At 61.1% G+C, this 25,534-nt stretch overlaps 2 protein-coding genes across 5 annotated transcripts in view; one reads left to right on the top strand and one right to left on the bottom strand.

Annotated features, from left to right (window-relative positions):
• The first annotated feature begins 6,398 nt into the window (after positions 1 to 6,398).
• Positions 6,399 to 9,459, top strand: P2RX2 (purinergic receptor P2X 2). Of its 3 annotated transcripts, none has more exons than XM_016146005.2 (12): positions 6,399 to 6,603; positions 6,684 to 6,819; positions 6,910 to 6,981; positions 7,066 to 7,141; positions 7,213 to 7,309; positions 7,461 to 7,541; positions 7,628 to 7,766; positions 8,140 to 8,270; positions 8,471 to 8,561; positions 8,667 to 8,732; positions 8,822 to 8,899; positions 9,307 to 9,459. In XM_016146005.2, exons 1-12 carry the CDS (start codon positions 6,428 to 6,430, stop codon positions 9,406 to 9,408), a joined length of 1,245 nt encoding a protein of 414 aa, XP_016001491.2. In that variant the 5' UTR covers positions 6,399 to 6,427; the 3' UTR covers positions 9,409 to 9,459. The 3 variants fall into 3 exon arrangements, with proteins under 3 accessions (XP_016001491.2, XP_016001490.2, XP_016001489.2); XM_016146004.2 differs by having other exon boundaries at positions 9,092 to 9,427; XM_016146003.2 differs by having other exon boundaries at positions 8,822 to 9,427.
• Positions 9,460 to 10,814: 1,355 nt separating this feature from the next.
• Positions 10,815 to 25,534, bottom strand: part of POLE (DNA polymerase epsilon, catalytic subunit) — a 35,723-nt gene continuing 21,003 nt past the window's right edge. For both annotated transcript variants that reach the window (XM_016146002.2, XM_036221776.1), the window contains exons 30-49: positions 24,743 to 24,955; positions 24,273 to 24,482; positions 23,891 to 24,034; positions 22,490 to 22,630; positions 22,178 to 22,331; positions 21,990 to 22,096; positions 21,583 to 21,759; positions 21,281 to 21,504; positions 20,913 to 21,133; positions 20,432 to 20,636; positions 19,153 to 19,326; positions 18,169 to 18,294; positions 17,025 to 17,157; positions 15,467 to 15,641; positions 14,460 to 14,591; positions 14,104 to 14,297; positions 12,887 to 13,087; positions 12,417 to 12,542; positions 11,876 to 11,965; positions 10,815 to 11,778 (exon numbers count right to left, since the gene is read on the bottom strand). In XM_016146002.2, the coding sequence (XP_016001488.2) occupies positions 11,665 to 11,778; positions 11,876 to 11,965; positions 12,417 to 12,542; positions 12,887 to 13,087; positions 14,104 to 14,297; positions 14,460 to 14,591; positions 15,467 to 15,641; positions 17,025 to 17,157; positions 18,169 to 18,294; positions 19,153 to 19,326; positions 20,432 to 20,636; positions 20,913 to 21,133; positions 21,281 to 21,504; positions 21,583 to 21,759; positions 21,990 to 22,096; positions 22,178 to 22,331; positions 22,490 to 22,630; positions 23,891 to 24,034; positions 24,273 to 24,482; positions 24,743 to 24,955 (3,261 nt within the window). In that variant the 3' untranslated portion in view covers positions 10,815 to 11,664. The remainder of the gene's footprint in view (positions 11,779 to 11,875; positions 11,966 to 12,416; positions 12,543 to 12,886; positions 13,088 to 14,103; positions 14,298 to 14,459; positions 14,592 to 15,466; positions 15,642 to 17,024; positions 17,158 to 18,168; positions 18,295 to 19,152; positions 19,327 to 20,431; positions 20,637 to 20,912; positions 21,134 to 21,280; positions 21,505 to 21,582; positions 21,760 to 21,989; positions 22,097 to 22,177; positions 22,332 to 22,489; positions 22,631 to 23,890; positions 24,035 to 24,272; positions 24,483 to 24,742; positions 24,956 to 25,534) is intronic.

Here is a 25,534-nt window from a genome sequence, read left to right as displayed (position 1 = left end):
TTGTCTGCCCTGCAAGTGCCTGGTGGGCCCCCGACTGGCACCGCTGGGGGCCCCTCAATCTTCCAGGGAGCAGCTGGAGGGCCCTGCCTTGCAGAGGTGGGGGGCTGCCCTGCCCGCTGAGGCCCTGGCACCTGTGGAGGCAGCGGACACTCAGCAGTGGCAGGTGCGGCTCTGAGCCTGTGCACAGCTGTCCCCTGGCACCCGCCCTCATGGAGTCGGGCGTTCTGGAGGGACCCGTGGTTCTGGAGAGAGGACCGGGCAGTCTCCCAGGCCCCACGCAGCCCGTTTGGGGTGCCTCGTGGTGGCCGTAGGAACAAGGCTTCATTTGGCAGCCTGTCCCAGGGGCTCTGGGTCCAGGGGTTGGTGTGCCTCACATGGGACCGAGGTTCTGGGGCGACGTGCGTCTCCCTGAAATCCCTCGCATGCACGTGCTGAGCCCCGCGTGACCTATACGCGCCCAGCAGCCAGCGGGCGGAGCGCCGTTTCCCTGCGGGAAAGGGGAGTCCAGGGCGGGGGCAGGGTCCCCCACCCCGCGTCAGAGGAGCGCGGGGGCCTCCCCGGCCCGTGACCCGCCTTGGCTGCGTCGCCGCCTGGTGGCCTCCCTGGGAATTGCGCCGGCCTCGCGGGTGTCTCCAGCATCCCCAGAACTTCGCTCCCCCGCCCGGAGGAGCCTGTCAGAGAGCCAAATGGGCGACGCGCCTGCCGCCCTGGGGCCCCGCAGGCCAGCCGCGCAAACCCGCAACCCCGGTGCTGGAGGCGGGGAGCCCCGCAAACCCGATGCTGGAGGCGGGGAGCCCCGGGAAGACGGAGCGACGCGCGGCCAGGTGGGGCGGGAGGCCGGACACAGCTGGCGGCCGGGCTCAGGGCCCCCGCGGTCAGCGGTCCCCAGCCTTGCCAGGTAAAGCACACGAGTGTATTTTGCCATCGCAGGTAAAAATAATCAGTTACCCCAAAATTAACATGCTCCCTAAGCATAGCTGCTGGTGCGCGAAACGCAGGCACCGGTTCGACCGGCCCGAAGGCCGCTTCTGGGAGCGGGGTGGGGGGGGGGGCTCCGGCGGGCCCCGCGGGGGCTTCGTCTCCTCGGTGTGCGAGACCTCCGGGAAGATTTACAAGGAGCCACTTGGACTAGACCTTGGGGGGGGGGCAGGGAGTGACGATTTGTCCCCTGTTCCCTTCCATCTGATTCTCATGGGTCAGGGTTGCTGCACCCCGGTTCCTGCTGAGCGAGGGGGGCGGCGTTCCCCTGGAGGCGGCGGGGCGCCCCTTGGAACGAGTCCAGCAAGACCCGCGGCTCCCCCAGCCTTATTCTCTCCTGCTTCCTACCCTGGGTACGTCCCAGGTGACACCCGCGTCTCCTGAAGGTGCTACTGCAGGCGACCTGGGTGCAGCCCTGGTCCCCAGGCTCCACGTTTTCTACATAACTTTGCGTCTTCATTGTCTGAAAAAAGTGACAAAACGCACTTGCACTCAGCTGGCAGGGCACCCAGGGGGACCTTCTCCATGCTCCGCGTCCCGTCTGACTCTGACCGCAGAGACGGGCAGACGCCCTGCTGCCCAAAGCTCTACATAAGCCGCCTGCTGGCCGGTCTGGCTGTAGCTTCCTCTGCGCAGGGCCATCCGCTGACCACCTTCCTGTCCCCTGCTGGTCTATGGGGGCCGCAGGCTCCAGGGATGGGGCACAGGAGCCCCTGAGACTGCTCTCAAGGCAGCTCCCAGGGCTTGGACGCCCTCGGCACGGAACTCCAGACAAGGCCCACCAACAATCAGGTTGCATGAGCTTCCCAAGGTGAGCACACAGGCAGACCCGTCGCCGAGTGTGAACGCCGGAGGCCCTGTTCTCACGTCGCATGAGACCCACCAAATGCAACCGGAACTGGGAAAAAGCTAAATTTGAATCACAGTTTAAACATTTCTAAACGTAAGACTTACAGGGTTCTTTTCATACTTTAAACCAGGAAAAAATTTTTTTGCCAGTCTCAAAATCTTTTCATAGGCTGATGAGAAGTTCACAGGCCCAGGTTACAAGATTGGGCACGTTGTGTCCGAGCAGTCACATGACCCAGGAGCACACCGTGCCCGCATGGGGACATTCCAGTTCACCGAAGGCCACAGCCCAGCACAGCCCAGCAGCCAAGAGGCGGGAGCCACCAGGTGTCCGACAGGTGGATGCCCAACCGCAGCGCGGTCCCTCCACACGAGGGCACGACATTCACCTGAACAGGGACGGAAACCCTGTCACGGGCTGAGGGACATGGGCCAGACATGGAGGGACAAGTCCTCTGGGGTCCAGAACTGTCTCATCCACAGAGACAGGGAGCAGCTGCTGGTGCTGGGCTGGGGCGGGGGGCGGGGGTCGGCGTTTAATGGGGACAGAGTTTTAGTTCGGGAGGATGACGAAGTTCTGGAGGTGACGGTGGTGACGACCGCATTTCCCTGTGAACGTGCTTCACACCGACAGTGGCCCGCAGGAGCATTCGGTTCCGACCTCGGAGGACAGCTCGCCCCAGCCCCTGGTTATTTTGGAATATTCTCCCATGTACGGAGTCTTTTTCCTTGAATACGTCTTTATAAATGTCTCGGCTCTTTCCACAGGTTTTCCTTCCGAATGTCAATGCCAGGTGATTCCACAGCCTCGCAATCCGCCCAGTAAAAGCCTGATGCCAAATCTCGCCAAGGACATGACTCCCTGAACCGCGGCTACCGAGTTCCGAGCATAAACCCTTCAGCCGGTGGCCCAGGAAGGCGGGCTCAGCCCCTGACACTGCTGATGTCTCCACAGAGCCCCTGGCACCCTGACACACCGGGAAACAAGATGTGGGGGTGCAGGCGTGAGGCGGGACGTCCCCCGGGGAGCACACGGCTGCTCGGGTGTCTACGCCCTGACCTTTGTCGAGGTCCCACCTGCTCCTCTGCGTAGAAGTGACGCCAGCCAGGCTGTGCCTTCCAGAGAGACTGCCACCCCTGGCACACCTCCCAACCCTCCTCTTCGTCCCTGCCCTGTCCCTGCCTCCTGTCTGTCAGTCTTTTATCATTCCGACCGAGGGGACGAATGGGCAGTGGACGATGGCCAGCCATACGTGACAGCAGGGCTCCGACCTGAACAAGAATTTGGGGAGCCAACCACAGCCTCTAGCAGCCCCAGAAGCAAAATTCCCACTAACCAACCACAGGAGCACCCCTTCCCGCCACAGTCCCCATCACCTGTCCCCACTGCCCCTCCCACCGCCTGCTGGGGTCTGGGCAGGGCGGGGGTGGCTCCGAGCTGGGGGTAAACGGCCTCTTCATTCCCGCGCAGGAACCACGTCCTCTCTTCACTTGCTTCTGCTTCTGCGCAGCTCGCTTGCTGTGACGTTTACTGGCTTATTTATTATTGGCCGTGTGCCAGGCGCCGAGCCGGGCTCTGCGGAGGAACAGGTTGTGTCCCCCCCACGCCACCTTGTTCTTGGTCTGGTTTGGGACGTGGACCTGTTAACTAATAGGTTACAGAGCACGGTGGGCGCCTCTAGGGCTTGGGTTTCAAAAGTCAGGAGCCTGCAGGTGATGGGCGGGAGGGGTCAGCCCCTGCGAGCCCCCGAGCCGCATCCTCGGTGTTGGGGTCCTGAGGTGTAGGCGTGACAGCGACCAGGCCAGAGAGTGCTTTAGAAAGTTTGGGCACAAGGCAGGACAGGCCGAGAGGCTGGAAGAGCCGGGGAACCAACGTGGATGGGTGTGGGGGGAGGAGGGGGAGCCCACAGGACTGGGGGACGGCGGGCTGGGTTCAGCCCGTGGCTGACAAAGTTCGCGAAAGGGCAACTTAGAAGCTCTCGGGGCTCAGCAGCCCCCGGGCCGCGTCCCACAGCTTCTCCGCCCCTCGTCCGGGGTCACAGGTGCCTGTCCCCCTGGCTGGCGGCTTCAGAATAGGCGTCTGGGTCCCAGAGCCAGGCAGCACCATGTCACCCCGCCAGTCAGGAAGGAGTCCCCGAGGACCTGCTTGGTGAGGGAGGAGAAAGGCAAAGTCACCTGAGCTCGCAGATGCTCGAGCCATCAGTTGAAACTGCAGGAGCGGACGGTGGCCCCAGGGCCAGACGGTGTGCAGGACGGGGGGAGGAGGCGCTGGAGCGGGGTGTGGGGTTTCCTTCGGGCAGGGTGACGCAGCCACCATCCTGGCTGCTCCAAACGGCCGCGCTGCCCGCCTGCGGGCACGTTTCCTCTCAGCGAGGCCGTTTCCGAAAGGAAATCTGTCTGAACTTTTACTTATAACGTGGTGGATTTCATATTGTTATTTATATATACATTTTTAAAATCTATTCTTGCCAGAGAGTAATATTTCCTTTTAACTAAAGTTTTCAGAATTCAGTTGAATAACTTAATTTTTGTCATGTGCAAAATGCCTTTTTAATGTAAAAGGGCGTTGAGACTCCATCCTCCTAAGACTAATTTCTTTAACCTATTTAAATGTAAGCAAATTATAGATTTTAATCGGCACCATAGCTTTCATTACAAATCTGTGCTTTTTGTGCCCAGCCCAGAGAGCTTACGTTAGGAGTCTCCATTTGATTCCCTAAATTTCCCTTCCAGCTTCGAGACACCTCATCTAAGTTCCACTGTAAGCATTTGGCGTCCCCCGAAACCAATCAAACACAGGCCCTGCTCCAAATTTCTGAGACTTCTGAGTTCTGGCAGGGGACCCTCATAACACAAGGCTACCTTCCTGGGGACACCCTCCTTGTCGCCCGACGTGTATTCCTAACAATGCAGGGCAGAAAACTCATCTCAAATAAAAGAAATCATTAAATTCTTGGACAAACTGGAGATTATGTAGCTTACCTTTCTTTCGAGAAAAGATAAGGAGAAAACACCGCGAGCATTCAGCAGAGGACCCCTCAGCGGGTAAAGAGCAGCTTCTTCAACAAATGGTGCTGGGACAACTGGACATCCACATGCGAAAGAATGAAATGGGACCCCTGCCTCACGCCATACGCAGAACTTAACTCAAAATGGATCAACAACCTAAAAATAAACAGCTAAAGCTATAAAACTCTTACAAGAAACAAGGGGCAAACCTTCATGACTTTGGACTTGGCAACAGATTCTTAGAAATGACACCAGAAGCGCGAACAAGAAAAGAAAAAACAGCTAAACTGAACTTCATCAAAATTACAGACTTGTGCCTCTGAGGGCACTATCAAGAAAGGGAAAAGACAACTCACAACGCGAGGAAACGTTTGCAGAGAAAGTGCACTGTTTCGCCACCAGGATGTCAATAACAAGTGCCGGCAAAGATGTGTAGAAATCAGAACCATTGCACTTTGCTGATTAGAGTGTAAAATGGTTCAGCTGCTTGGAAAAGTCACAATTACCATATGACCCAGAAATTCCACTCCTAGGGATATGCTCCAAAGAACTGAAAATACCTGCACACGAATGTTCATAGCAGCGTTGGTCACAGTAACCGAAAGGCGGAAACAACCCCAGTGCCTGTCGGTGAGGAACAGACGAGCCCCAGGGAACCCGCTCCCGGGCGTCTCCTGCGCAGTAAGGGCCGAGGCGCCCACACACTGCGGCCAGGGCAGCCCGTGGAGACGTTACGCGCAGTGAAAGGAGCCAGACGCACGAGGACAAATACCGCACGAGTCCATGACATGCCACGCCCAGAACGGATACGTGCCGGGGGACAGTGGGCGGGCGGGCGCCGGTGCGTGTGCACGTGTGGGGGAGAAGCAGGGGGCCGCTTCGTGGGTCCCCGCTTTGCCTGGGGATGATGAAAACGTTTGGAAGTAGACAACGGGGTCTGCACGCCGTGAACACACCAAATTCCGCTGAAGTCCTCACTAAACGATTGTGGTTAAAATGGCTAATGGTTAATTAGATGCTATGTAAACATCATTTCAAAAAAAAATTATCGTTTTGTGAAATACTATGCTTGGGATTCGCTTCAAAATGAAGTGGGGTTAGAGACTTAAAACATTTTTTTAAAAAATTGGTTTGCAAAGGAAAAAATGGGAGGACGGCGGCGCTGGGCCGAGGAAGGGGCTAGAACGGAAAGGCTGCGAGGCGCACCCGCCGGGGCCCGGGGAGCGCGCGCCGCGCTTCGCAAACCGACCTCGAGCCTTTTTTTTTTTTTTTAAAGGGCCGCCCTTTGGGTCCAGGGCGCGCCGGCCGTCAGACACCGGCGGAGACGCCGGGGAGGCCGGGTGCTTCGCCACGTCTTCGCCCCCACCTGGAGAACGTGCCCCACCCAGCGTCCGCCCCCAGGGACCTGCGAGTCCCCCCGCCCCGCGCCACTGCCCTGCGCCGGGGACCCCGCCTGGGCGGGGCGCGCGAGGCCACGCCCTGGAGGGCGGGCGCGCAGAGCTCCCCAGCTTCGCCCCCGGTGCGCCCGGCGCGCGCTGCGTCGGACCCTCGCACCCGAGCTCGCGGCCGCGGCTTCCCGGGCGGCGGGGCCATGGCGGCCGCGGAGCCCGAGCGCCCCGCGGGGGCGGCCACCGCCCGGCGCCTGGCTCGCGGCTGCTGGTCCGCCTTCTGGGACTACGAGACGCCCAAGGTGATCGTGGTGAAGAACCGGCGCCTGGGCGTCGTGTACCGCGCCGTGCAGCTGCTCATCCTGCTCTACTTCGTGTGGTGGGTGCGGGTGCGGGGCACGCGGGTGGGTGTCGCGGGGCCCCCGGCGGCTTCCGAGCCGACCCCGGGGGTCCGCACAGGTACGTGTTCATCGTGCAGAAGAGCTACCAGGACAGGGAGACGGGCCCCGAGAGCTCCGTCATCACTAAGGTCAAGGGCATCACCGCGTCCGAGCACAAAGTGTGGGACGTGGAGGAGTACGTGAAGCCCCCCGAGGTGCGCCCCGACCCCCAGCGCCCGGCGAGTGGGGCCGAGGGGTGGCCGAGCTCCCCGCGCCGGCCGACTGTCCCCTTTCTCTGAGCCCAGGGGGGCAGCGTGTTCAGCATCATCACCAGGATCGAGGTGACCCCCTCCCAGACCCTGGGAGCCTGCCCGGAGGTGAGGCGGGGCGGGCGGAGCCGGGCGGGGGCGGCCGGGCCCGGAGCAGAGCGTCGGCCGCTGACCGCGCCGCGTCGCCCCCAGAGTGACAGGGTGGCCGACGCCACTTGCGACTCGGACGAGGACTGCGCGGCAGGGCATCTGGACATGCTGGGGAACGGTCAGTGGGCGCCGGCCGGGGCCGCGGCCGGGGGGTCGCGCCCCTCGGCACCTGAGCACGTGTGCCCGCAGGTGTGCGGACCGGGCGCTGCGTGCCCTACTACCGCGGGGCCTCCAAGACCTGCGAGGTGTCCGGCTGGTGCCCTGTGGAAGACGGGGCCTCCGTCAGGTGCGCGTCCCCCGTCCTGGGACCCGGCTCTGCGCAGCGCGGCTCTGCTCTGCCAGCTCCTCAGTGACCAGAGCCGGGAGGTGCTGGGGAGGGGGCGGGGGGCAGGGCAGGGCGGGGCGGGGGCTGAACGCACCCAGTCTCCGCCTCCCAGCCAGTTTCTCGGGAAGATGGCGCCCAATTTCACCGTCCTCATCAAGAACAGCATCCACTACCCCAAATTCCAGTTCTCCAAGTAAGAGCCCGGGGGCGCGCGGGGGGCGCGCGGGCGTGCGCTGGGCGCCTGCCGCCCCGCCCACCGGGGGCGCGGGCCGTCCTCAGGGGCAACATCGAGACCCGCGCCGACGGCTACCTGAAACGCTGCACCTTCGACGAGGTCTCCCACCTCTACTGCCCCATCTTCAAGTTGGGCTTCATCGTGGAGCGGGCGGGCGAGAACTTCACGGAGCTGGCGCGCACGGTGAGGGGCGGAGCGACGCGGCCGCCTGCTCCCTCCCCTCCCAGGCGCCCGCTCCTGCCCGCCCCACGGGTCCCCTTACGCCCGTCCCTGGGCAGTTTCGGCTGGCTCCGGTCTCAGCAGAGGCCAGAGAAAGAGGAGCTGCTGCCCTACCTGGGTGTGCGTGGCCCCTGCTGAATTGCTGACTCCGGGTCACACGGCCCACCCTCCCCGCCGCTCCTGCCTCGCCCAGGCCCCAGCCCCTGGCTCTCACCTCGGGAGCTGCCCCTGGTGCTCCACAAGGCGCCCCCCTGCGCACAGCCTCAGGGTGGGACCCCGGGGCTCCTGAGTGGCCTGTGTGCCCACCCTGACTCCACCTGTGCCTGCTTCTGGGTAGGGTGGTGTCATTGGGGTCATTATCAACTGGGACTGTGACCTGGACCTGTCGGCATCAAACTGCAACCCCAAGTACTCCTTCCGGAGGCTTGACCCCAAGCACGTGCCGGCCTCATCTGGCTACAACTTCAGGTACCTTGGCCTTGGGGCGCCTGCTGGTTGTGGTGGCTCCAGGGGTGAACAGGGCAGGTGCCCTAGGCACAGGCTCCCAGCAGCTGCGAGTCTCTGAGCTGTGGCGGCCACTGCCATGCCCCTCAAGGTCAAGCGGCCAGGGCTCTGGCCTTGGCCCTCCCGGCCCAGGTTCTTATGTGCTTCCGGGTCATTCCACCCAGGTTTGCCAAATACTACAAGATAAATGGTAGCACCACACGCACGCTCATCAAGGCCTATGGGATCCGCATTGACGTCATCGTTCACGGACAGGTAAACCAGCCGGCCCTGTCCACCTAGGATTTGGGCGGCCCAGGACGGAGCCGGCCCATCCTCCGTGTCCCCACCCTATGGTCTAAAGCAGCCTCTTGCCCCCAGGCAGGGAAGTTCAGCCTGATCCCCACCGTCATTAATCTGGCCACAGCGCTGACCTCCATCGGGGTGGTAAGGAGCGCAGCGGGTCTGGGCGTCCACTGCGCATGTGTGTTGGGGGGTCCTCCCGAGCCCTCACGTGTCGGTCTCTCTGGCCTCAGGGCTCCTTCCTGTGTGACTGGATCTTGCTAACATTCATGAACAAAAACAAGGTCTATAGCCACAAGAAATTTGACAAGGTGTGTACGCCAGAGCGTTCCTCAGGTAGCTGGCCTGTGACCCTTGCCCTTGTTCTGGGCCAGGCCCCTCCCCCACCCTGTTCCTGCTCTGCAGACCCAGGCCAGGCGGGCAGACCACAGGATGAGGGGGAGAGCCGGGCCCAGGCCGGCCTGTCCCCATGGCCCTGCTCCACCTCTGCCCCGTCCGAGCAGATGGTGGACGCGTCTGAGTGGGGCGCAGGCCCAGGGCCTTGTGCCTCTGAGCCTCCCCAGGACTCCAGGCTCGCGGACCCCCGAGGGCTAGCCCGGCTCTGAGCCCACCCCACCTGCTGACACGCCGCGCTGGAGGCAGGGCCCAGAGGGCCTCCGTCTGCAGCCCCAGAACAGAGCCCCCGGGCTCTGCCCATGCACTGTCTTCTCAAAACCAGGAATCAGAGGAGCTCCATGCGGCCGAGCAGTGGCTGATGAAGGGGGCAGGGCCCTGCTCCTGGTCTGCCCCCATCCCTTCCTGCCCGCACAGCCTGGGATGACCTCCTCTTGTAGCTGTCATGTGTTCGAAATCCAATAAACCTGTGTCCAGAGCCTTCTGACCTCGTTTTTGGGAAAAGCATCGAGGCCCTGAAGACAAGTGTGCAGCAGGGGACCCCCGCTCAGGGGCTGCCAGCGCTCTCATCAGCCTGGCACAGGGTCAGCACGTCTGCTGCCCTTCACGTCCAGCCAGGTCACAGTCACACCTGACCAAGGGGCCAGTAGAGGGGACAGAGCGGCCAGGAGTGCATGAGGACTCTCACCTCCACACCTGCCTCTCAGTTAGTGCTTCCCACAGGGGTCGTCCCGGACCCCAAACCTCCAAGTAAGGTAAAAGGATGGTGACAGTGATGGAAGCCAGGAGGGCGGTGATTTGAATTGCACTCAAGGAAAACAAAGGCTTCAGTGTCCCTGCTCTTAAACCAAAGTGCCTTCCTGGGTCCCAGAGGAACAGCGGGGCAGGACTCAGGTGCTGGGAACAGGGTGGACGGGGCAGGGTGAGGCCGCAGGAGGGCAGGGAGCTGGCACCGGCAGGGGCAGGCCTGCTGGTCATCTGGTCGTTGCAATAGTCATACATGGAGCTGCCCCACCGGGCCAGACCCTGCCCTGGCGGACAGCAGAGCTCAGCCAGATGGTGGCTTCTCCAGCAACAGCACTAGCAGATGTGCAGGTATGGGGGGGCATGTGCCGCGTGCCTTGCAGACCACCTCACCTGTGACCCCCTCACTCCCAAGCTCAAAGGGAGAGGGTTCAGACCCTACAGCAGCCACAGGGCCTGAGTCTGAATGACACTGGCAGGTGGTCAGAGCTGGCCTTCCCATCCGCCCACCTGACAACTGAGCAGGCCCGACTGCTGCAGCCAGCTCCCCTGCAGACCTCCTCTCCTTGGAACGTTGGCTATGACATCCTAAGTGTCCAGTGCGCTGATGTCCAGCTCATTTTGGAGAAACTGGCTTTTCCAGTTGGGGCCAGCTGCCGCTCAGAAACTAAGACCAGGGCTTAGGTTTCCCAGGCATGAGTGCCCTGGGCCTTGTGCCCCAAACACCTAACCCCAAGCTGGCCTCCAGAGAACCCTGGGAGCTGTGCACAGGGTGCCCAGTGCCCCTGGTTCTGCCTTAGGGAACAGGGTACAGCACCCAGGGGGAGGCAGCAGGCCCGCCTTGCGGTGGCCGCCTCCAGCGTGGCTTCCAGGAAGCCGGGCCGGCCCCCCTCCGCCGCCAGCCCTAATTTGATCAGATCTCCATCTGGGGCGGACTTGGCTCCGGCCAGCTGCCAGCTGGCGTCGGGTTTCTCACAGGCATTGGGCCTGGCCTGGCAGTACCCAGGGGCCAGTGCATCTGAATGGCCACCGGCAAGTCAGCCTTCTTCCAGGGACTAGGCGCCATGTACATACACAGTGAAACACTTGGAAATGTAAATATCAGATGAGAATTCAAAGTATGACTGCCTGACAGAGAACTTAGCGAGCAAAGATGAATTTAAACCAGGCTACAGGCCACCAGTGGGCCACACAGCCCGCCTGGGCTCCCTGTGAGTCCACCACTTTGGGTTTCTGAGCGCGGGGTCAGAGGCCTTGACTGCCACCACGCTTGAGAAGCAAGGACAGAGGCCACCTCCACCCGACAAATGCTGCTGCTAGTCCCTCCCTCCACTGAAGGAACCTAAAATCTCAGCGGTGAGGATGTTTTTCTGAAATCCGGAAGCCAACGGGCATGCGTGGTTGGTCCGTGGTAGACGGTCCTCCTCAAGGTTCACGCCAAGCCTGCCTGAGAAGCCTGGCCTGAGCCCCACGCTCCCTGGCCCTCTGCCCAGCCCGATGAGGACACCCCTGCAGCCCCTGTTCCGACTAGAGTCGCCAGAGACACCCAGGTCCCCGTGGGTTCAGGTCTGCATGGCTGGAGCTGGCCCACAGTGCCGGCTGAAGCACCCTGGGTCTGGCCTCCAACCATCCTCAGCATCTCAGCTCAAAGAGAAGACCCCCGAAGGCGGTGGGGGTGCGGGAAGGCCAGGCTGTGCAGCAGCAAAGGGACCCTCTTGTTCAATCTGGAAGAAACAGGCCCTCAGGGGCCTGTGCTGGGCGCTCTCGGCCCATAGCTGCCCTGGCCAGGGCTGGGCCCAGGGGCCGCTTTCTGCTCCGGCTGGGTCAGGAGGTACGACCTGCTCCCCAAAGGCTTCCTGGGGGGCTGTCTTCCTTGTCCCATCCTGGACGTGCCCGAGTTTGGGGAGATGGGGCAGAGGGTGGGGACAGCGTCAGCTTGCTACTGGCCCAGCTGGGGGTTCTTCTGCAGCAGCCACTCCAGGGTCTCCATAAGGTACGACATGCCACAGTGCTGGGCAATGTTCCGGAAGGTTCTAATCTGCTCCATGAAGACCTGCGGGAAGGCAGTGGCTGTGAGCCCCTGCCCCGGAGAGGAGCAGGGACAGAGGCCGAGGAGGGCGCACAGGGCGGAGCAGAGGGGTGGGCCGCACCTTGGTGTGGATGGTGAGGGCGAAGCTCCCCGCGCAGGCGCAGTACACGGGCATGTGCGTCTCCTTCACGCCCCGACACCTCAGGCAGGCCTGAAACGAGCAACAGCTGGGCAGCCGCCCCCCGCCCCCGCCCTACCCGGCCTCACGACAGCTTCATCCGAATGTGCCACGGCCTCCCAGCACCCACAGGGAGGTCACGCCAGGCGCCGGGGGCGCTCGGCCCGGACCCCGCACCTCCCTCGGTCCTTGCTGACATCTCCCTCTGTCACACACACTTCCTGCTGGTTCTCGTCACACTGTCACCACTCACGCTCACCTTGTCTGCTGTCTACCGCCCTCCACCAGAACGAAAGGTCCATGAAGCCAGGACCTGGCCACTGCAGGTGCCCAAGCTACTACAAGGCTGAGTCACCTAGACTTGTGGACGAGGCCTGACCCGAGGTGTCAACGGGGAGGCCCAGGTTCTGACCCAAGACCTGCGTGTCCCCAGCTCCCCGCAGGCTCACATCGCTTATCAAGGGGCCCCGGTGGGGGCGCTCACCAGGTCCTGCAGGGTGAAGGCCATCAGTTTCTTCTGCAGAGCCTCCACCAGCGCTGCCTCGATGACGGACGAGTCGTAGGCAGCTTGGCAGTTGGAGCAGAGCCACTGGGGCAGCACGGCCCCGTCCTGGGCGGAGACACGGCGCATCAGCCCTCTGCCCAGCCTTCCCTGGCGGCGTGTCCACACCGGCTAAGACGCGGTGTTGAAAAGCCCTTGGGGACAGACGCGTACGGCGTGCAGCAGCTCACACAGCTCTGGCCACGCTCGTTGATGTCGTTTTACCGGGACAATGCTCTAGTATGCGGCAGTTGAGTGGGATAAGAAAGGGTGCCCATTTTCATTCACATCAAAGCTAGCAGGGGCAACGTGGTGGACATGGGTCACTTGACAGTGGATGTGGCAGGATGTGACCTGTCGCCCGCAGCCTGGGTGCTCGTGCTCCCCTGGCGAGGGCGTGGGGGCCGGCTCACCTGAGAGACGGAGGGGTCTCTGCACAGGTCCAGGTCCTGGCAGAAGTTGCAGCTGCGGCAGATGACCTCGGGGAGCACGTAGGAGCGGCAGGGGTCTCGGAACTGGGCCTCCTCCGAGAACTCGCCCACGTCCACCAGGCGGAGCAGGTCCCGGTTCAGCTTGTTCACCTGGTTTGTGATGTTTGTGTCCAGAGACAGGACCTGCAGAGGACAGGGACGTGGCAGGGACGGCTCCTGAGGCCCCTGCTGCTGTCCGACTAGAAAACCCTGTGGCGGACTGTCCGCTGCAGCTCTCGGCACCCTCACGCCTTCTAAACCCCGTCAGTGGTGACAGAGGGCGCAGCTCTGGGTGAGGAGGGGTGAACCCCACAGGGCAGCAGGAGGCCTGCTCTCGGGGTGACTGTCCTGTACCTTGCTGTTGGTAGCATAGCTCTATCCATCTGTGAAAACTCTAATAACTGCACTGCAGAGAATGAATCTTACCATGTGTAAATTTTAAAATGTGAGGAAGCGCGAGCCGGGGTGGGGACTGTGGGGTGCCGGAGCGTGCTGTGTGCTGACTGTGGCAGTCGATACGTGTTTTACGACATGTAAGTTATACCGTAATAAAAATAAATCGAAACTATTCTGAAGTCCAACGAGGAACTGAAATGCCCACTGAACCATCCCCCCACAGCAGCCAGAAGCCACCTGATCCGGGAGCGCAGTCGCTGAAGTGCACTTGCCGGCGGCTAACTCAATGAGCAGGGTGGCGCCTGCGCGAGGTGCCGGCCTGGCCTCGTCCGGTAACACGACCCGCGTCCGCCTCGGCCTCCCTTCCCAGAAGGCGTCTGGCCGTGAGCGAGCTGCCCTGAGCTTCCAAGGAGACTGGACGTTTCAGGGGCTGTGTCCGGTCCCGGGCACTTGCTGTCTCACCGGCACTCCCAGAACACCCCACCCCGGGGCCTTCCGCCCACATACCATTCTTTCCTGGGCTCCGCATGGGGCCTGACCCCCTGGTCGCTGCGGCCTCAGCCCCGGGCATGGCAGAGGGCCTGCCCCACCTTGCCCGCCACCCCGAGCCCACGGGTCTCCCCTTCTTGTCCACCTGAGCCCCGAATGCCTCGCACAGTGGCTATACGGAATGGGGCGAGTGAGTGGCATCGACAAGCGACTTGCTCCTGGCTCCCTGCACACGCAGACGGCCTCGCCGCACAGGTCAGCGTGAGCGTCCTCACCTTACACACGTATTTGATGAACTCCAGAGCAGGGTTATTGAGCAGCAAGTGAGAACCGGGCAGAACAGGAAACAGCGCCGACAGCTCCGCCGAATTCCGGGAGCCCGTGACTTTCTTCTGAATCTTTTGAGTTATGGTGAAGAAGTTTTGAGTGAGCTCATTTGCCACATAGTCTTGAGAGAAGGTGATCACTCCTGGGAAGACAAGGAACGTGGCACCTGCGCCCACTTCGCACAGTGAGAGAGGGTGCTGAGAAGGACTTAGGGACCCCACCCTGGAGTTGGGGACTCCCTGAGCACAGAGGGGTCAGGTTACAGGCACACAGTGGTGGCCTCATGCAGCAGGGGTACACTCACCGGGGAGGGCTCCAGCGGCCCCCTGGGCCTCTTGTGATGGCTGGCTGGCGCCCCTCCTCCTTACAGGGGTGCTCCCCGGGGCGCTGCGCCCCAGCTCCTCCTGCAGGCTGTGGTACACGGCCACGATGTACGCTGTGGGGCAGGCACAGGCCACAGGCCTTAGTGGGCGATGCCCAGGACACCCGAGACCAGGGAGACCCTGGGCTGGTCAGACCGTCAGCCATCTGGGGTCGAGACGCTGCTGTTGGCACTGACTCTGTTCGCTGCATGTAGACGAGCCAGGCCCATGGCGGACGTGGAGGAAGCAGGGAGTGCTGATGCCCACGTGCGCGCTTAGAGCGCGCCGTATAAATAAGGCGGCCGCTGCCAACCTCCATGCTGGACAGCGACAAAAACAACGGCTCGAAGCCCGGGGCCCAGGCAGCCGACCACCAGGCCCACACATTTCAAGAGAACTTAAGAAAGTGACCCAGGATAAGCAGACGAAAATGCAGTCTCAAAGGAAACCACTCTGGCCGCTCCCGTGGGTGCCCATCTGCGGGGAGCTGGACCGACAGCGCCCATCTACCGTCCTAACGCCTGGCTCCGAGCCGCGGCGGCTGATTCACGTACGGGTTTCATCTGCGTGTCAGCCCAGGGAACCTGGTTTGTAAACGCTAACCCTTTGGACTCCTTAGGCCCAAATCAGACGCAGCGCTTTATTATACCAGCAGTTGAGCCTCACAGGCCAGCCCGTGGGCAGCTGGTTCCGGGAGCACCGTATCCCTTCCATTCGGGGTTTATTTCTGCAGTCATCATTTGTGCACACACACAAATCCTGGGGCAGAAATGTGGGCCCCTCGGTGACACGGGCTGGGGCAGCTGCGAGAGGCTGAAGGCGTGGACAGAGAGGAGGGCGTCCTCTACCCCGCACGGTGTGCGGCCAGGGCACACCCTGCCCAGAGGCGAGCCAGGCGCAGTGGTCCAGGGAGCGGCACGCCGGGGCGTGGCGGCAGCAGGCGGCTCACCTGACACTATCACGAGGAAGTAGCTCTGGCAGGAGGCCGCCCGCGGCAGGAACCGCACGATGTTCCAGTTGTTTTCCAGCAAGTCCTCCACATCAGGCTCCTGCCCACTGTCGTCCTCGTCCTCGTCCCCGTCCCCGTCCTCGTCGTCCTGCTCTTTGCCCTCGTTTTGGGGGTCCTGCCAGAACAGACCGCCCGCCGTGTTCCCGCAGTGGCAACGGGAAGCACATGAGTCGAGTCATTTGCACCCCGGTTCCCGACTCCACTCGTCTAGCCTTCTTGTCTCCCCGAGCCTGGCAGATTGCTGGGGGACAGCTCCGTGGAAGGCGTGTGCCAGGCCGCGCGCACAGGCACACGTGCCCACAGATGGTCAGTCTCACCCGGCCCTTTCAGAACGTTCACTTCAGTCACTCAGCTCTAGGGGACGTCCGAGAGACCTGCTCCCCGACCACGGTCGGTGCTGGGTCTCAGGGTCTCGGTCTGCTGCGGTGGCCCTGCGTGCGGGTCCCTTTCCCCACCACACCTTTCATTTCAACACGTGAACTCTGACGGCTGCTGTCCTCAGAGCGGCGACGACCACTGCCTGCCCTTCCTCTGCCCTGGTATGCAGGGCAGCAGTATGGCTCGGACCCCTGGAGGCACTGTCCCTTTGATTCTGAGACCCTGTCCCCTGGCTCTTCCATGAAAACCCACCCAGGTGGGGCTCGGTCCCTGCAACTCACGCAGCCCCAAGCGACCTCACCAGCCTGGCACCCCCGGACACCTTGCCACTACCTGACCTGTGTCCCCACCTTACACACGCTGAGCAACTGTCAGGCTTGGAAATGCCACTCGTCCCAACCAAGCACGGCCCCCTCACCACACACTCGCTCGCCTGCCCCGCACACGGCCCACACTCGTGTCACCCACGTCCACCCCAATGGCCCGTCCACTCCGCCGCAATACTCAGCGAGTACTTCTCCCCGACCCTGCCCTGCCCCCTCCCCTGGGCTGACATTAGCTGGGCCCCGATTCCCACAGTGCTGTCCACACGGGGCGCAGGAGGGAGTCATGCCTGACCCTCCCCTACTCAGAATCTCCCTGTCACTCACGCCAGGTCTCCACTGCAGCCTCTGGCCCTCGCGGCCTGGCCCCGGCCAGCAGTGTGACCACCGCCCCCACCCCGCCCTACACCACAGCTCACGGCTGGCTCGCCCGTTGCCAGCACAGGCCGCTTGCTCGCTCCCTTCCAGCTCTGCCTTCCCGTCGCCTCCTCAGAGGCTCCTGGACCTCCCCTCTCACTCAGCCCCTGCCCCGGGCCCGCTCTCTGCCTCTCCCGGCTCCCTGTTGGTTCTGAGCTGTCACCACTGCCGACTCCAATCCTGTATCCACTCGTCTGCTTGCGCATGCTCTCTCCCTCACAGACGCCACGATGGCGAACCTGTCGTGTTTGCTGCTGCATGCCTGGGGCCTGGAGCTGTTCCTAGCACCGGCCTGTGACCACAGCGTGTGCCGAGCAGACAAACGTGGACCCCAACATCATTTCAGTCCCAACCTCAGCTCTCCAGGGGCGTCACCTCACCTGTCCACAGTGGACGCTAGATGGAACGTTCCCTTTGATTCCACCATAGTTAGAGGGATCCATCCAGAGAAGAAACTCCCAGCATCGAGAGAAAGAAATCGTCAAGGAATGGAAGATCTCTTTGGAATGGATGCTAAAAGAGGCCAAACAGAAATCGCTTAAATGAAATCTAGTTTTCCCCTCTTTCTCCACTTTCCTTCTTTTATTTTTGCGCCTATCCGCTTACCGTCCACTTATTTAAAAACTTCAAACTTCCTAGGGAGCGTGATAAGCAGTACTAAGGAGACTTGCACATCTAGCCAGGCGGGAAAAGCAGGGAGCGGCGTGGAGAGAATGAGCAGCAGAGCTGCAGAGAGCCGTGGCCTCCCCAGGCTCAGCCTTGAGCACGGCCAGGCACAGGGACGGGGCCCCTCGCTTCTTCAATGGGAACACTGAGCTCTGGACTAAGTGCTGCTCTGGCCCTGCCCATAAATCTCGAAGATGCCCAAAAGGATCAAACCGTTTCCAAGTCACAGAACAGAAAGCCCCAGAATAGTTACAGGAACTGAGCATCCCACGGACAAGGCAAGATCCACCATGTCTGGCGTCTAATCCAGCATCGCCATCAGGTTGGCCGAGAAGCAAAGAAACACAACACAGAGAAGGAGGAAAACCTACCAACTGCAGACAAGTCAGAGCGACACCAACAGCAGCCTGTGCGGAGGGGAACGACACTAAAGCAGCCACTACGACCGCGGTCTGCGCGTGCGAAAGGCCAGAGACGGAACGTTAGATGTGCTCAAGGAATTTAGAAGACCCAAACCAAACGAAACTTTGAGAGAGGACGGCACTACGTCTGAAATGAAAAGTACGCCAGGGAGGATGAACGGCAGAGTAAACACTGCAGGTCAGTGAATTTAAAGACATTAACAGAAATTACCCAGAAAGACACGGAAGAAAAAAACTTGCAGAAAAGATCTACTGTAATTCTAGGCCTATCTTTCAATAGAAATCTAGTTAGAATATCTTTCAGAAACTAGGTGAAATAGGGCTTTCTCAGACACCTGAAGACCCAGCTACAAATAAGTTTCGAATGTCCAATGGCAGAAGGCCAGACGCTAGGGAGGGACCTCGGGGTGGTGGGGGGAGCGGGCAGCAGTGACACCTGCTGGTGATGTACTCCGCGTAGGCGATGGCGTCTTCCACCCGCCGCTTCTTGGTGCAGAGCACGACGCGGTTGAAGTTGGCGTAGACGACGGACGACCCCAGGCGCTTGAACTCGGCGATGAGCCTGCAGAAAGAGCAGAGTCCAGGGTCGAGATGTTGCAGAGAATCCCTGAAGACACCGTGAGGGAAACAGCTAACGATCCTGACACAGAAGAGTCATCCTAAATACAGCAGAAGCCAGAAGCAACGGTGGTGATTTCTGCACAGCAAAACCCCACCAAGACAAAGCCAAAGATAATCAAAACCAGGAAAAAACGTGCAGCTCACATCACAGAAAATGGCTAACTTTTATATAGAAAGTACTCACACGGATCAATGAGAAGGAAATAACAAAACCAGAGAAAAATGGGCAAAGGACACGACGAGGAAGCCCCACCTCATCACGGCAGGAACCGCAGGTTACTAGCACACTGAGGCAGTGGTCTGCCCCATTGGGTAGGCAACGACCTGCCACGCTGGTGGGGCCAGGGTGGGCCACAGCCCGTCACCGCTGGCGGTGGCATCAGCACGACCTCCGTGGCGGCCTCTTAGTGTTTATACCTAGTTATAACATCCGTCAGACCTGCGACAGTGCCACCTCCTGGAGCTCACTCCACAGATATCTTTGCGTGATCTCGGGCTCCAGAAGGAACATTCGCTGGCTGGTTATTTGTAACAGTAAGTTCTGCAAATGGCCTAACCGTCCGTTAGTCGGGCACACCCCTACCTGGACCTCCAAGACCCACTGGTAACCACGATAAATGGGATGCAGAACAGGTGGTGTGCGGTGACCTGTGCAAACGAGCGGCAGGAAGACAGCATCGCACAGCGCATCTCCGCAAAGGCATCGTGGGAGGCTGTGACAGGGCTGGGACCCTTTCACTACTGCCCTTGGGGACCAAGGGGTCGGCGCAGCCCGGAGACAGCCGCCGGCGGCACTCACTGCAGGAAGAGCTTCTTCATCATGCCGTGCAGCGTGCGGTGCAGCGCGGGGTCGTGCAGCAGCGAGGCCGGGGACCGCAGCCAGCGGTAGAAGTGCATCACCTGGTTGTCGGCATAGACGTTGCGGTACTGGGTGATCTCCTTCACCCAGCCCACCACCATGCTCTTCAGCACCCTGGAAGACCGATAAGCACGTGAGCTCACGGTCACTGGCACCAGCTCCTCCTGTTCTGCGGCCGCCTTCGAGCCCCGCTCCCTGGCGCCGCCCGACCCCATCACGCGGCTCCCCGCAGCCCGCCTGCACCCTCGCCATGCCGGGCGTCACCGCCTCACACAGCCCCTGGCGCCCTCCCCGCGTGCTCGGCGTGGGGACGGATAAGAAGGTGACAGGTGTGCAGCAGGCCCAGCCTTGCCAGGAGAGCCAGCACAGACGCCAGCAGACCTGCAGGGCCCCCTCGCCTCCACACGGCCACGGCCCCAGCCGCCTGCCTCGCCCTGGCCGCCCCACCAAACTGCCCGGATGACGCCACACGGCACAACAAAGCTGTTCCCTCGGCGGCGGTCCTGCCATCTGTGGTCTGACCCCGCCTTTCAGAACCGCACTGGCCACCTCCCTGCGCAGACAGCCCCCGGCCCCCTCCGCACCATGCACTTGTGTCCCCGAGCTGTCCCTCTATCAGTCCCATCCCTGCCATTTTCGAAGGCCTGTCTCCGTTTTGTACGAAGGCTACAGGACTGACGGCCGCCAACCACGGCCCTGCAGACACAGGACCCGTCCGCCCGGCAGATCAGCCCGTCTGCCTCGGTTTTCTCGTCTCTGTGACGGGTGATGGCTGTGGAGGCCATGAAGAGGACACCTGCTCACTGCCACAGCGTCACCCTGCCCACAGCAGTTTTCTCTGGACAGCTGAACCTGTGACTCAGACCACTTTTTGCCTGGCTTCAACTGCGTTTGGAGCCCACCGTCCAACCCACGGCAAGTACTCAACAAGCACCCAGGCTCCCAGTTAACTGGAGCCCCCACAAGGGCACGCCTCTGGCCACAGGAAGGGGCCAGACGTAGCACCCAGAGCTGTCATCGTGCCGAGATGCTTCCTGACCCTGCTGACCAGTGCGGGGGAGCCCCAGTGACCATCTCAGCCCCGAGTCTCCCAAAACATGGGCCAAGGGTCAAACGGTGTCTCGTGTGCCTCCCAGAGCCCAAACGCAGCTTCTCTGCCCTGGAGAGGAGGACGCAGAACAAAAGGCCGGATGTTTTCAGGGACACAGGTCCCGGGCACCTGAAGGTGCTGGAGCAGAGTGCTGTCTCGTCGTAGCTGGCTGGGGCGCTGGCAGCCTGGTTGCCGGTGATCATGTCCTCCAGGGAGGCCTGCTGGATCACGTCGAAGCTGACGCCCATGCTGTCGGCCCCTTCCATGTCATTGACGTGGTGAGACTGCAGGATGGTGTTGACGGCCAAGTTCTGAATGTCCAGCTCCACGCACACTGCACACACAGACGCCAGTTCTTATGTACTGACCAACCCCTGGTCTAGAGCCTGCCCTGGCCAGCACTGCCTCAGAAAAACTATCTCCGCTAGGGCGGCCAACAAGCCCCAGATGGGCTGACTGCGGAGCCCGGCCCGCACTCACCCCACCCCTCAAGAGGCCCCTACAGCCTCGGCCAAGTGCCGAGGGTCCGCTGCTGGGCGTTCTCACCCCGAGAACGGTGAGAAATGGCAGAAAGCAGCAGCTGAGGTCCCTGCAGGCCTTGCCCACCCACCTGTAGAGTAACAGCCAGAACTGTTGATCTCCACGGTGGCTTGGTCTTCGAATTCCATAACGAGGCGGTTGTCGTCGGCCTCCTTCCCACCCAGGTCAGGGCGTGATGTAGGGGATAGCCACAGCAGGTGGTTGTGGCGCTGGAGATGGCGGGCAAAGAAGAGATCGGAGCCGAAGGTGGAGATGTCCTCAGGCAGGTTCCCGATGGGGACGTGGAAGTACCTGTGGGGGCCCAGGTCACCGGGCAAGTCCCGGATTGAGGATGGAAAGCAGTAAGGACAAGCCGCTGCCAGAAACCGACGAGGCCGGCAACAACCAACGTGGACAAAGCTGCAGAAACGCCAAGAGACACCTGTGCGCGCCGCTCACCTGCTCATCTCAAAGGCCTGTGACAGGCAGGTGTCCAGGTTGAGGTAGTGGCGGATCATGTGCCGGGCCCCGTGGCGCTGCCAGTCCAGGACTCCGTAGCTGATCTTGTTGGCCACGCGGACGGGCACAAGTGGGAACTCCTCCAGGACAGGGACCTCGCCGGCCAGCCTCTTGAGCTCCCAGTTGGACTGCACGGCGATAAGTGTGGGCCCACGGCGCTCCTCCTGGGTACAAGGTATGAGGCAGCTGGGAAGACCGGCCTAGGCGAGGGGTTCAAAGGACAGGACACCCCCATAACTCACCTTGTAGGCCAGCAGGAAGCGCTGAATGGCCCTGCAAATGGTCTTCACGTCGGTCTCTGCCCGAACTTCAAACGTGTGTTTGGGGGGTGGCAGCAGCTCAGGGCCCACCCTCTCCAGCAGGAGGCTGTGCTCGGCTGAGTACAGGGCGCCGAGGCTGGGCATCTGGTTGCTTCGCACCTAAACGAGGGTGTGTCAGCCCTTCGCCCTACGGAGGGGGGCAGTGCCTAGAGCACCCCTCTGTGCAGCCCTGCCTCTGTACCCCGATTCCTGTCCGAGCACCACGGGTACTCATGGGCCAAGGCATTTGGAAACAAGGCCAGAAGGCTGGGCGCCTTCCTGCCCAGTGACCTGCTGTCCCCCAGACCCACCCCAGCAAGGCGCCCCTGCGGCCCTGGCCAGGAACTCACGGTGTCCAGGATGAACACAGTCGCCCTGCGCTGTGAGGGCACAAAGATGCCGAAGAGAGCCTTGTGGCCTTGTGTGTGATGATACAGGTAGATGTGGCGGATGCTCCCTGCAGGGGGACACGCAGGTCACCCAAGAGGTGCGGGAGGTGGGGCAGGACAAGAGCGAGGGCGGCCAGCACACGCCATACCTGGCTCCAGGTAGCTGAACTGCGCCAGAGAGCGCATCTCCAGGTGCTCGAGAGCAAAGGTCTCTGTTTCCCAGCCCGACAGGTGCCTCGCCAGTTGCTTATTGACCACACACACACAACCCAGCTGCACCAGGGCCCGGAACAGCAACGGGACCTGGACAGGGCCGAGAGGTGGGACGAGGGCTGATGGGGGCCGCTGTGGTTGGGGTGGCCCACTACTCTCAGGCCATCTTTGGCAGACATGCTGTGGGTTTTTCGCCCTTAATTCCGTCCGGTGGGATCCCTGCCTGGTTCAGCTGGGAAGGCAGTTACCTGAGTCTCATACACGCCCTCAATGTCTGGAGCTGACAGCTCAGTATTGATCTCGTTGATGTGTTCCTGATACATGTCCTCTGGCACCGAGTACTCATAGAGATTATAGACCATGTTGGACCGAGGAAGGACTCGATTTACCTGGGGGCAGCACAGCAATGACCAGTCACAGAGCCGAGGTAAGTGGTGATGTTTGTAACGCACGGCCCCTGCCCAGGCGCGCATATACGCACCCACTCTCACAGGCGTACACACATCATTTAAACAGTCCTAGGACTTCTGGTGCCCATGACTGTGGGGTACACTTCCACTTTACTCAATAAGTAAAACTACAAGCTCTGGGCATCACTTTGAGAAGCAACCTGAGACCTCTGAGGGGCAGACCTGCTCTCAGAGTGGGAGGGGGAGGAGTTCCCAGTGTATTTGCCTCCGGTCATCTTCTGGGTTTCGCTTGAGGGTTTTCCTGCCCAGAGGACAGAGAAGAGCCCCCGGGGGAGCAGAGTGGGGCAGTCCTGGTGAGGAGGGAGCAGGAGAGAGGCACCCAAAGGGAGAAATGCCCCGAAAGGGACGTTCTCCCAGTTACACCAAGAAACCTCCGGGAGCCCCAGGCTGTCCATTCTCCGCTGCCCTGCACCCTTCCCTGCACCCTGCGTCCTTCCACATCCACATGCTGCTGAGTCTCTGGGCTGGCATTTCTCACTCCAGTTCCTAGCTATGATGAACACATAAGTCTCGTCTAATAAGGTGTCGGCTCACTCTGCGATTGTGAGCACCCGAACAAGACACATGCATGGACGGCCTCGGTGACCACACTCTGGGTAGAGCTGGCTGGGCGTGTGGACGGAAACCCCAGGTGAAAGCCGACGAGGACGTGACCGCGGGGAAGGAGGTGGAGGACCACCCACCGTCGATTCCATTTAGAGATGTCCACAGAGGGCTCACGCCAAGGGCTGGGGAGGAGAGGCTAAGGGTTTCTTTCTGGGGTGATGGTTTCACGCCTCGGTGAACGCACTCCCAGCCACCGAGCTACACTTTAGATGAGTGACAACATGGCGTGAGGATCACATCCCAATAAAGCCGTTACTCTCAGAACGATCCGTGGAGACAAAGCCTTCGTTCCGACAAGTGTCCACCCAGTCACTTGTGTACATCGGATATAAGGGACAGTGCACCCAGGACAAGGCCACCAGCAGCTCCTGTCACTGAACATCCATGTTTCAACTGACTATTGCTGTGTCCTGAGGAGGTTCTCAGGAGATGGAGGGTACAGGACACCTCGCTCAGGGACACACATTCACAGGGCCCCGATCCTCTGTGCGGCCTTCATCACTGTGGAGAGAGCCTCAGAGGCTGAGCAGCCAGCTGGCCACAGTGACCAGCGTGACCAGCTGTCTTCCATACCTTGCGATACGAAGGCCCCTCCTCCGCTTTGGGCACCCGCTGGTTCACGTAGAACACACGGGGGACGCTCAGCTTGATGCAGTACAAGTCGCTGCCGATGACAGCCCACAGCCTGAACATGCCGGCTTGGCTGGTCTCGCTGATCTGAAAGGAAGCAGGTCGTACGGCAGCGTGGGCCTCAGTCTATCACAGAAAACTCAATATCCGTGGACAGGCCACCTCCCACGTACCCTCTAGCACCAACCCAATCAGAAGGAGAAGGACAGGCCTCCCCTTTCTCTGCCATCCCAGACCACAGGATGGTCCCCAGGACACTGAGCTGGCCAGGTGGTACCATGATGTCGGCCTGGGGGCGTCCTGCCCTCCCAGGGGCCTGTCGTACCTGCACGATCTGCCATGGAAGGTCCAGGATGCTGCGGGCAGTTCTTCGCAGGAAGCCCCCCAGCCCCGTGGTGGGCCCCTCTCGGACGGCGCCGGGATGCGGCGCGCCCTTGGCCGTGTCCAGGCGCCGTCTCTTCCTGCGGGCGAGGCGCTGCCGGGCCTGCAGCTGCCACTTCTTCTTGTGGAACCGGAGCCAGACCAGCCACTCTTCCTGGGACAGACGTGGGACCGGACAAGGAGGCAGAGACAAGGAAGATGACTGAGGGGCGCGCAGTAGAACAGGACGCCCTTCACGGCGACGCAACCACACGTCCGAGCACTGCGTGAGGACTGCATGGCTCGCCAAACTTCTCGGGGGTCAGGACCCACCTTGGGGTCCCCACAGGGAGATTGTACACCAGCGCGGGGGCCTGACCGGCAGCCCTGCTCCCTCCTCCCACTAGCCACTGCAGACTCCCTGAGGCTTCTCACCTGGGTGGTCCCAAGGGCCGGAGGCCGCCCCAAGACCTCCTGCCAGGGCACCGTCAGCCCCAGGTCCTGAGACTCCTCCTGGCTCTCCCAGAGGATGCGCTTCCTCTTGGTACTGACGGGGACTGCTGAGTGGGGTGGCTTTGCGAGGCCAAAGTCCTCCATGTCGGGAGCTCCAGGGCTCAGGGTGCCTGCCGGAGCCTGGACTGCACCCACCTGCGACGAACAAGCCGACACTCAGAACACGGTCTCAGCAAACCCCTTTCTAGACGTCCATCCGAGGGCATCACCTAACCAGGACCAAGCACTCGCACGCGGATGCTCATTTACAGACAAGTCCATTTCAACTTTCCATGCTGCTGAGCTCGCACAATAATGTCGCCGGGTGCCACCACTGTGAAGCAACCTTCACATTTCCCCACTGGTGCCAGAACTCTCCTTCCTCTTCATGAGAAATATGACGTCGCAGAACAGGTAGAGCCCCCTCCTTTGGCCTCTCTGCACCTCTGTACCTTTCATGATAGCGTTTTCAGTATTTTTTAGTTTCTAACAGATTTTTATTTTACAGTTTAGAAAACTGAAGTCCCCAGGTGCTGGATTCACTCCAGGGCACCAAGTCTACTGGCACGGTGCTCCCTGTAAGACAGGCCTGCGCCCCACCTGGAGGAGTCAGCTCCTACCATGAAAGAACAGGGGAAATTAAAGGGCAGAGTGTCAAGGTGTATATTTTTAGGTAGAAAAAAAAATCTAGACACTTGAAAGGAAGCTTCCGATGTCACAGATGGCGGCAAGGGG

The sequence above is a fragment of the Rousettus aegyptiacus genome, unplaced genomic scaffold (assembly GCF_014176215.1).
Source record: "Rousettus aegyptiacus isolate mRouAeg1 unplaced genomic scaffold, mRouAeg1.p scaffold_m13_p_5, whole genome shotgun sequence".
Lineage (NCBI taxonomy): Eukaryota > Metazoa > Chordata > Mammalia > Chiroptera > Pteropodidae > Rousettus > Rousettus aegyptiacus.
Note: the sequence above shows the minus strand (reverse complement) of the source record. Positions and strands in the feature narration are given on the sequence as shown.

What these genes read in the sequence shown, in the direction of transcription:
- P2RX2 (XM_016146003.2), top strand. Translation starts at nt 6,428, where the DNA reads ATGGCGGCCGCGGAGCCCGAGCGCCCCGCGGGGGCGGCCACCGCCCGG. An exon ending in TCTGGACATGCTGGGGAACG is followed by an intron (nt 7,142 to 7,212) that starts GTCAGTGGGCGC and finishes GTGTGCCCGCAG; the next exon opens with GTGTGCGGACCGGGCGCTGC. An exon ending in TCATCTGGCTACAACTTCAG is followed by an intron (nt 8,271 to 8,470) that starts GTACCTTGGCCT and finishes CATTCCACCCAG; the next exon opens with GTTTGCCAAATACTACAAGA.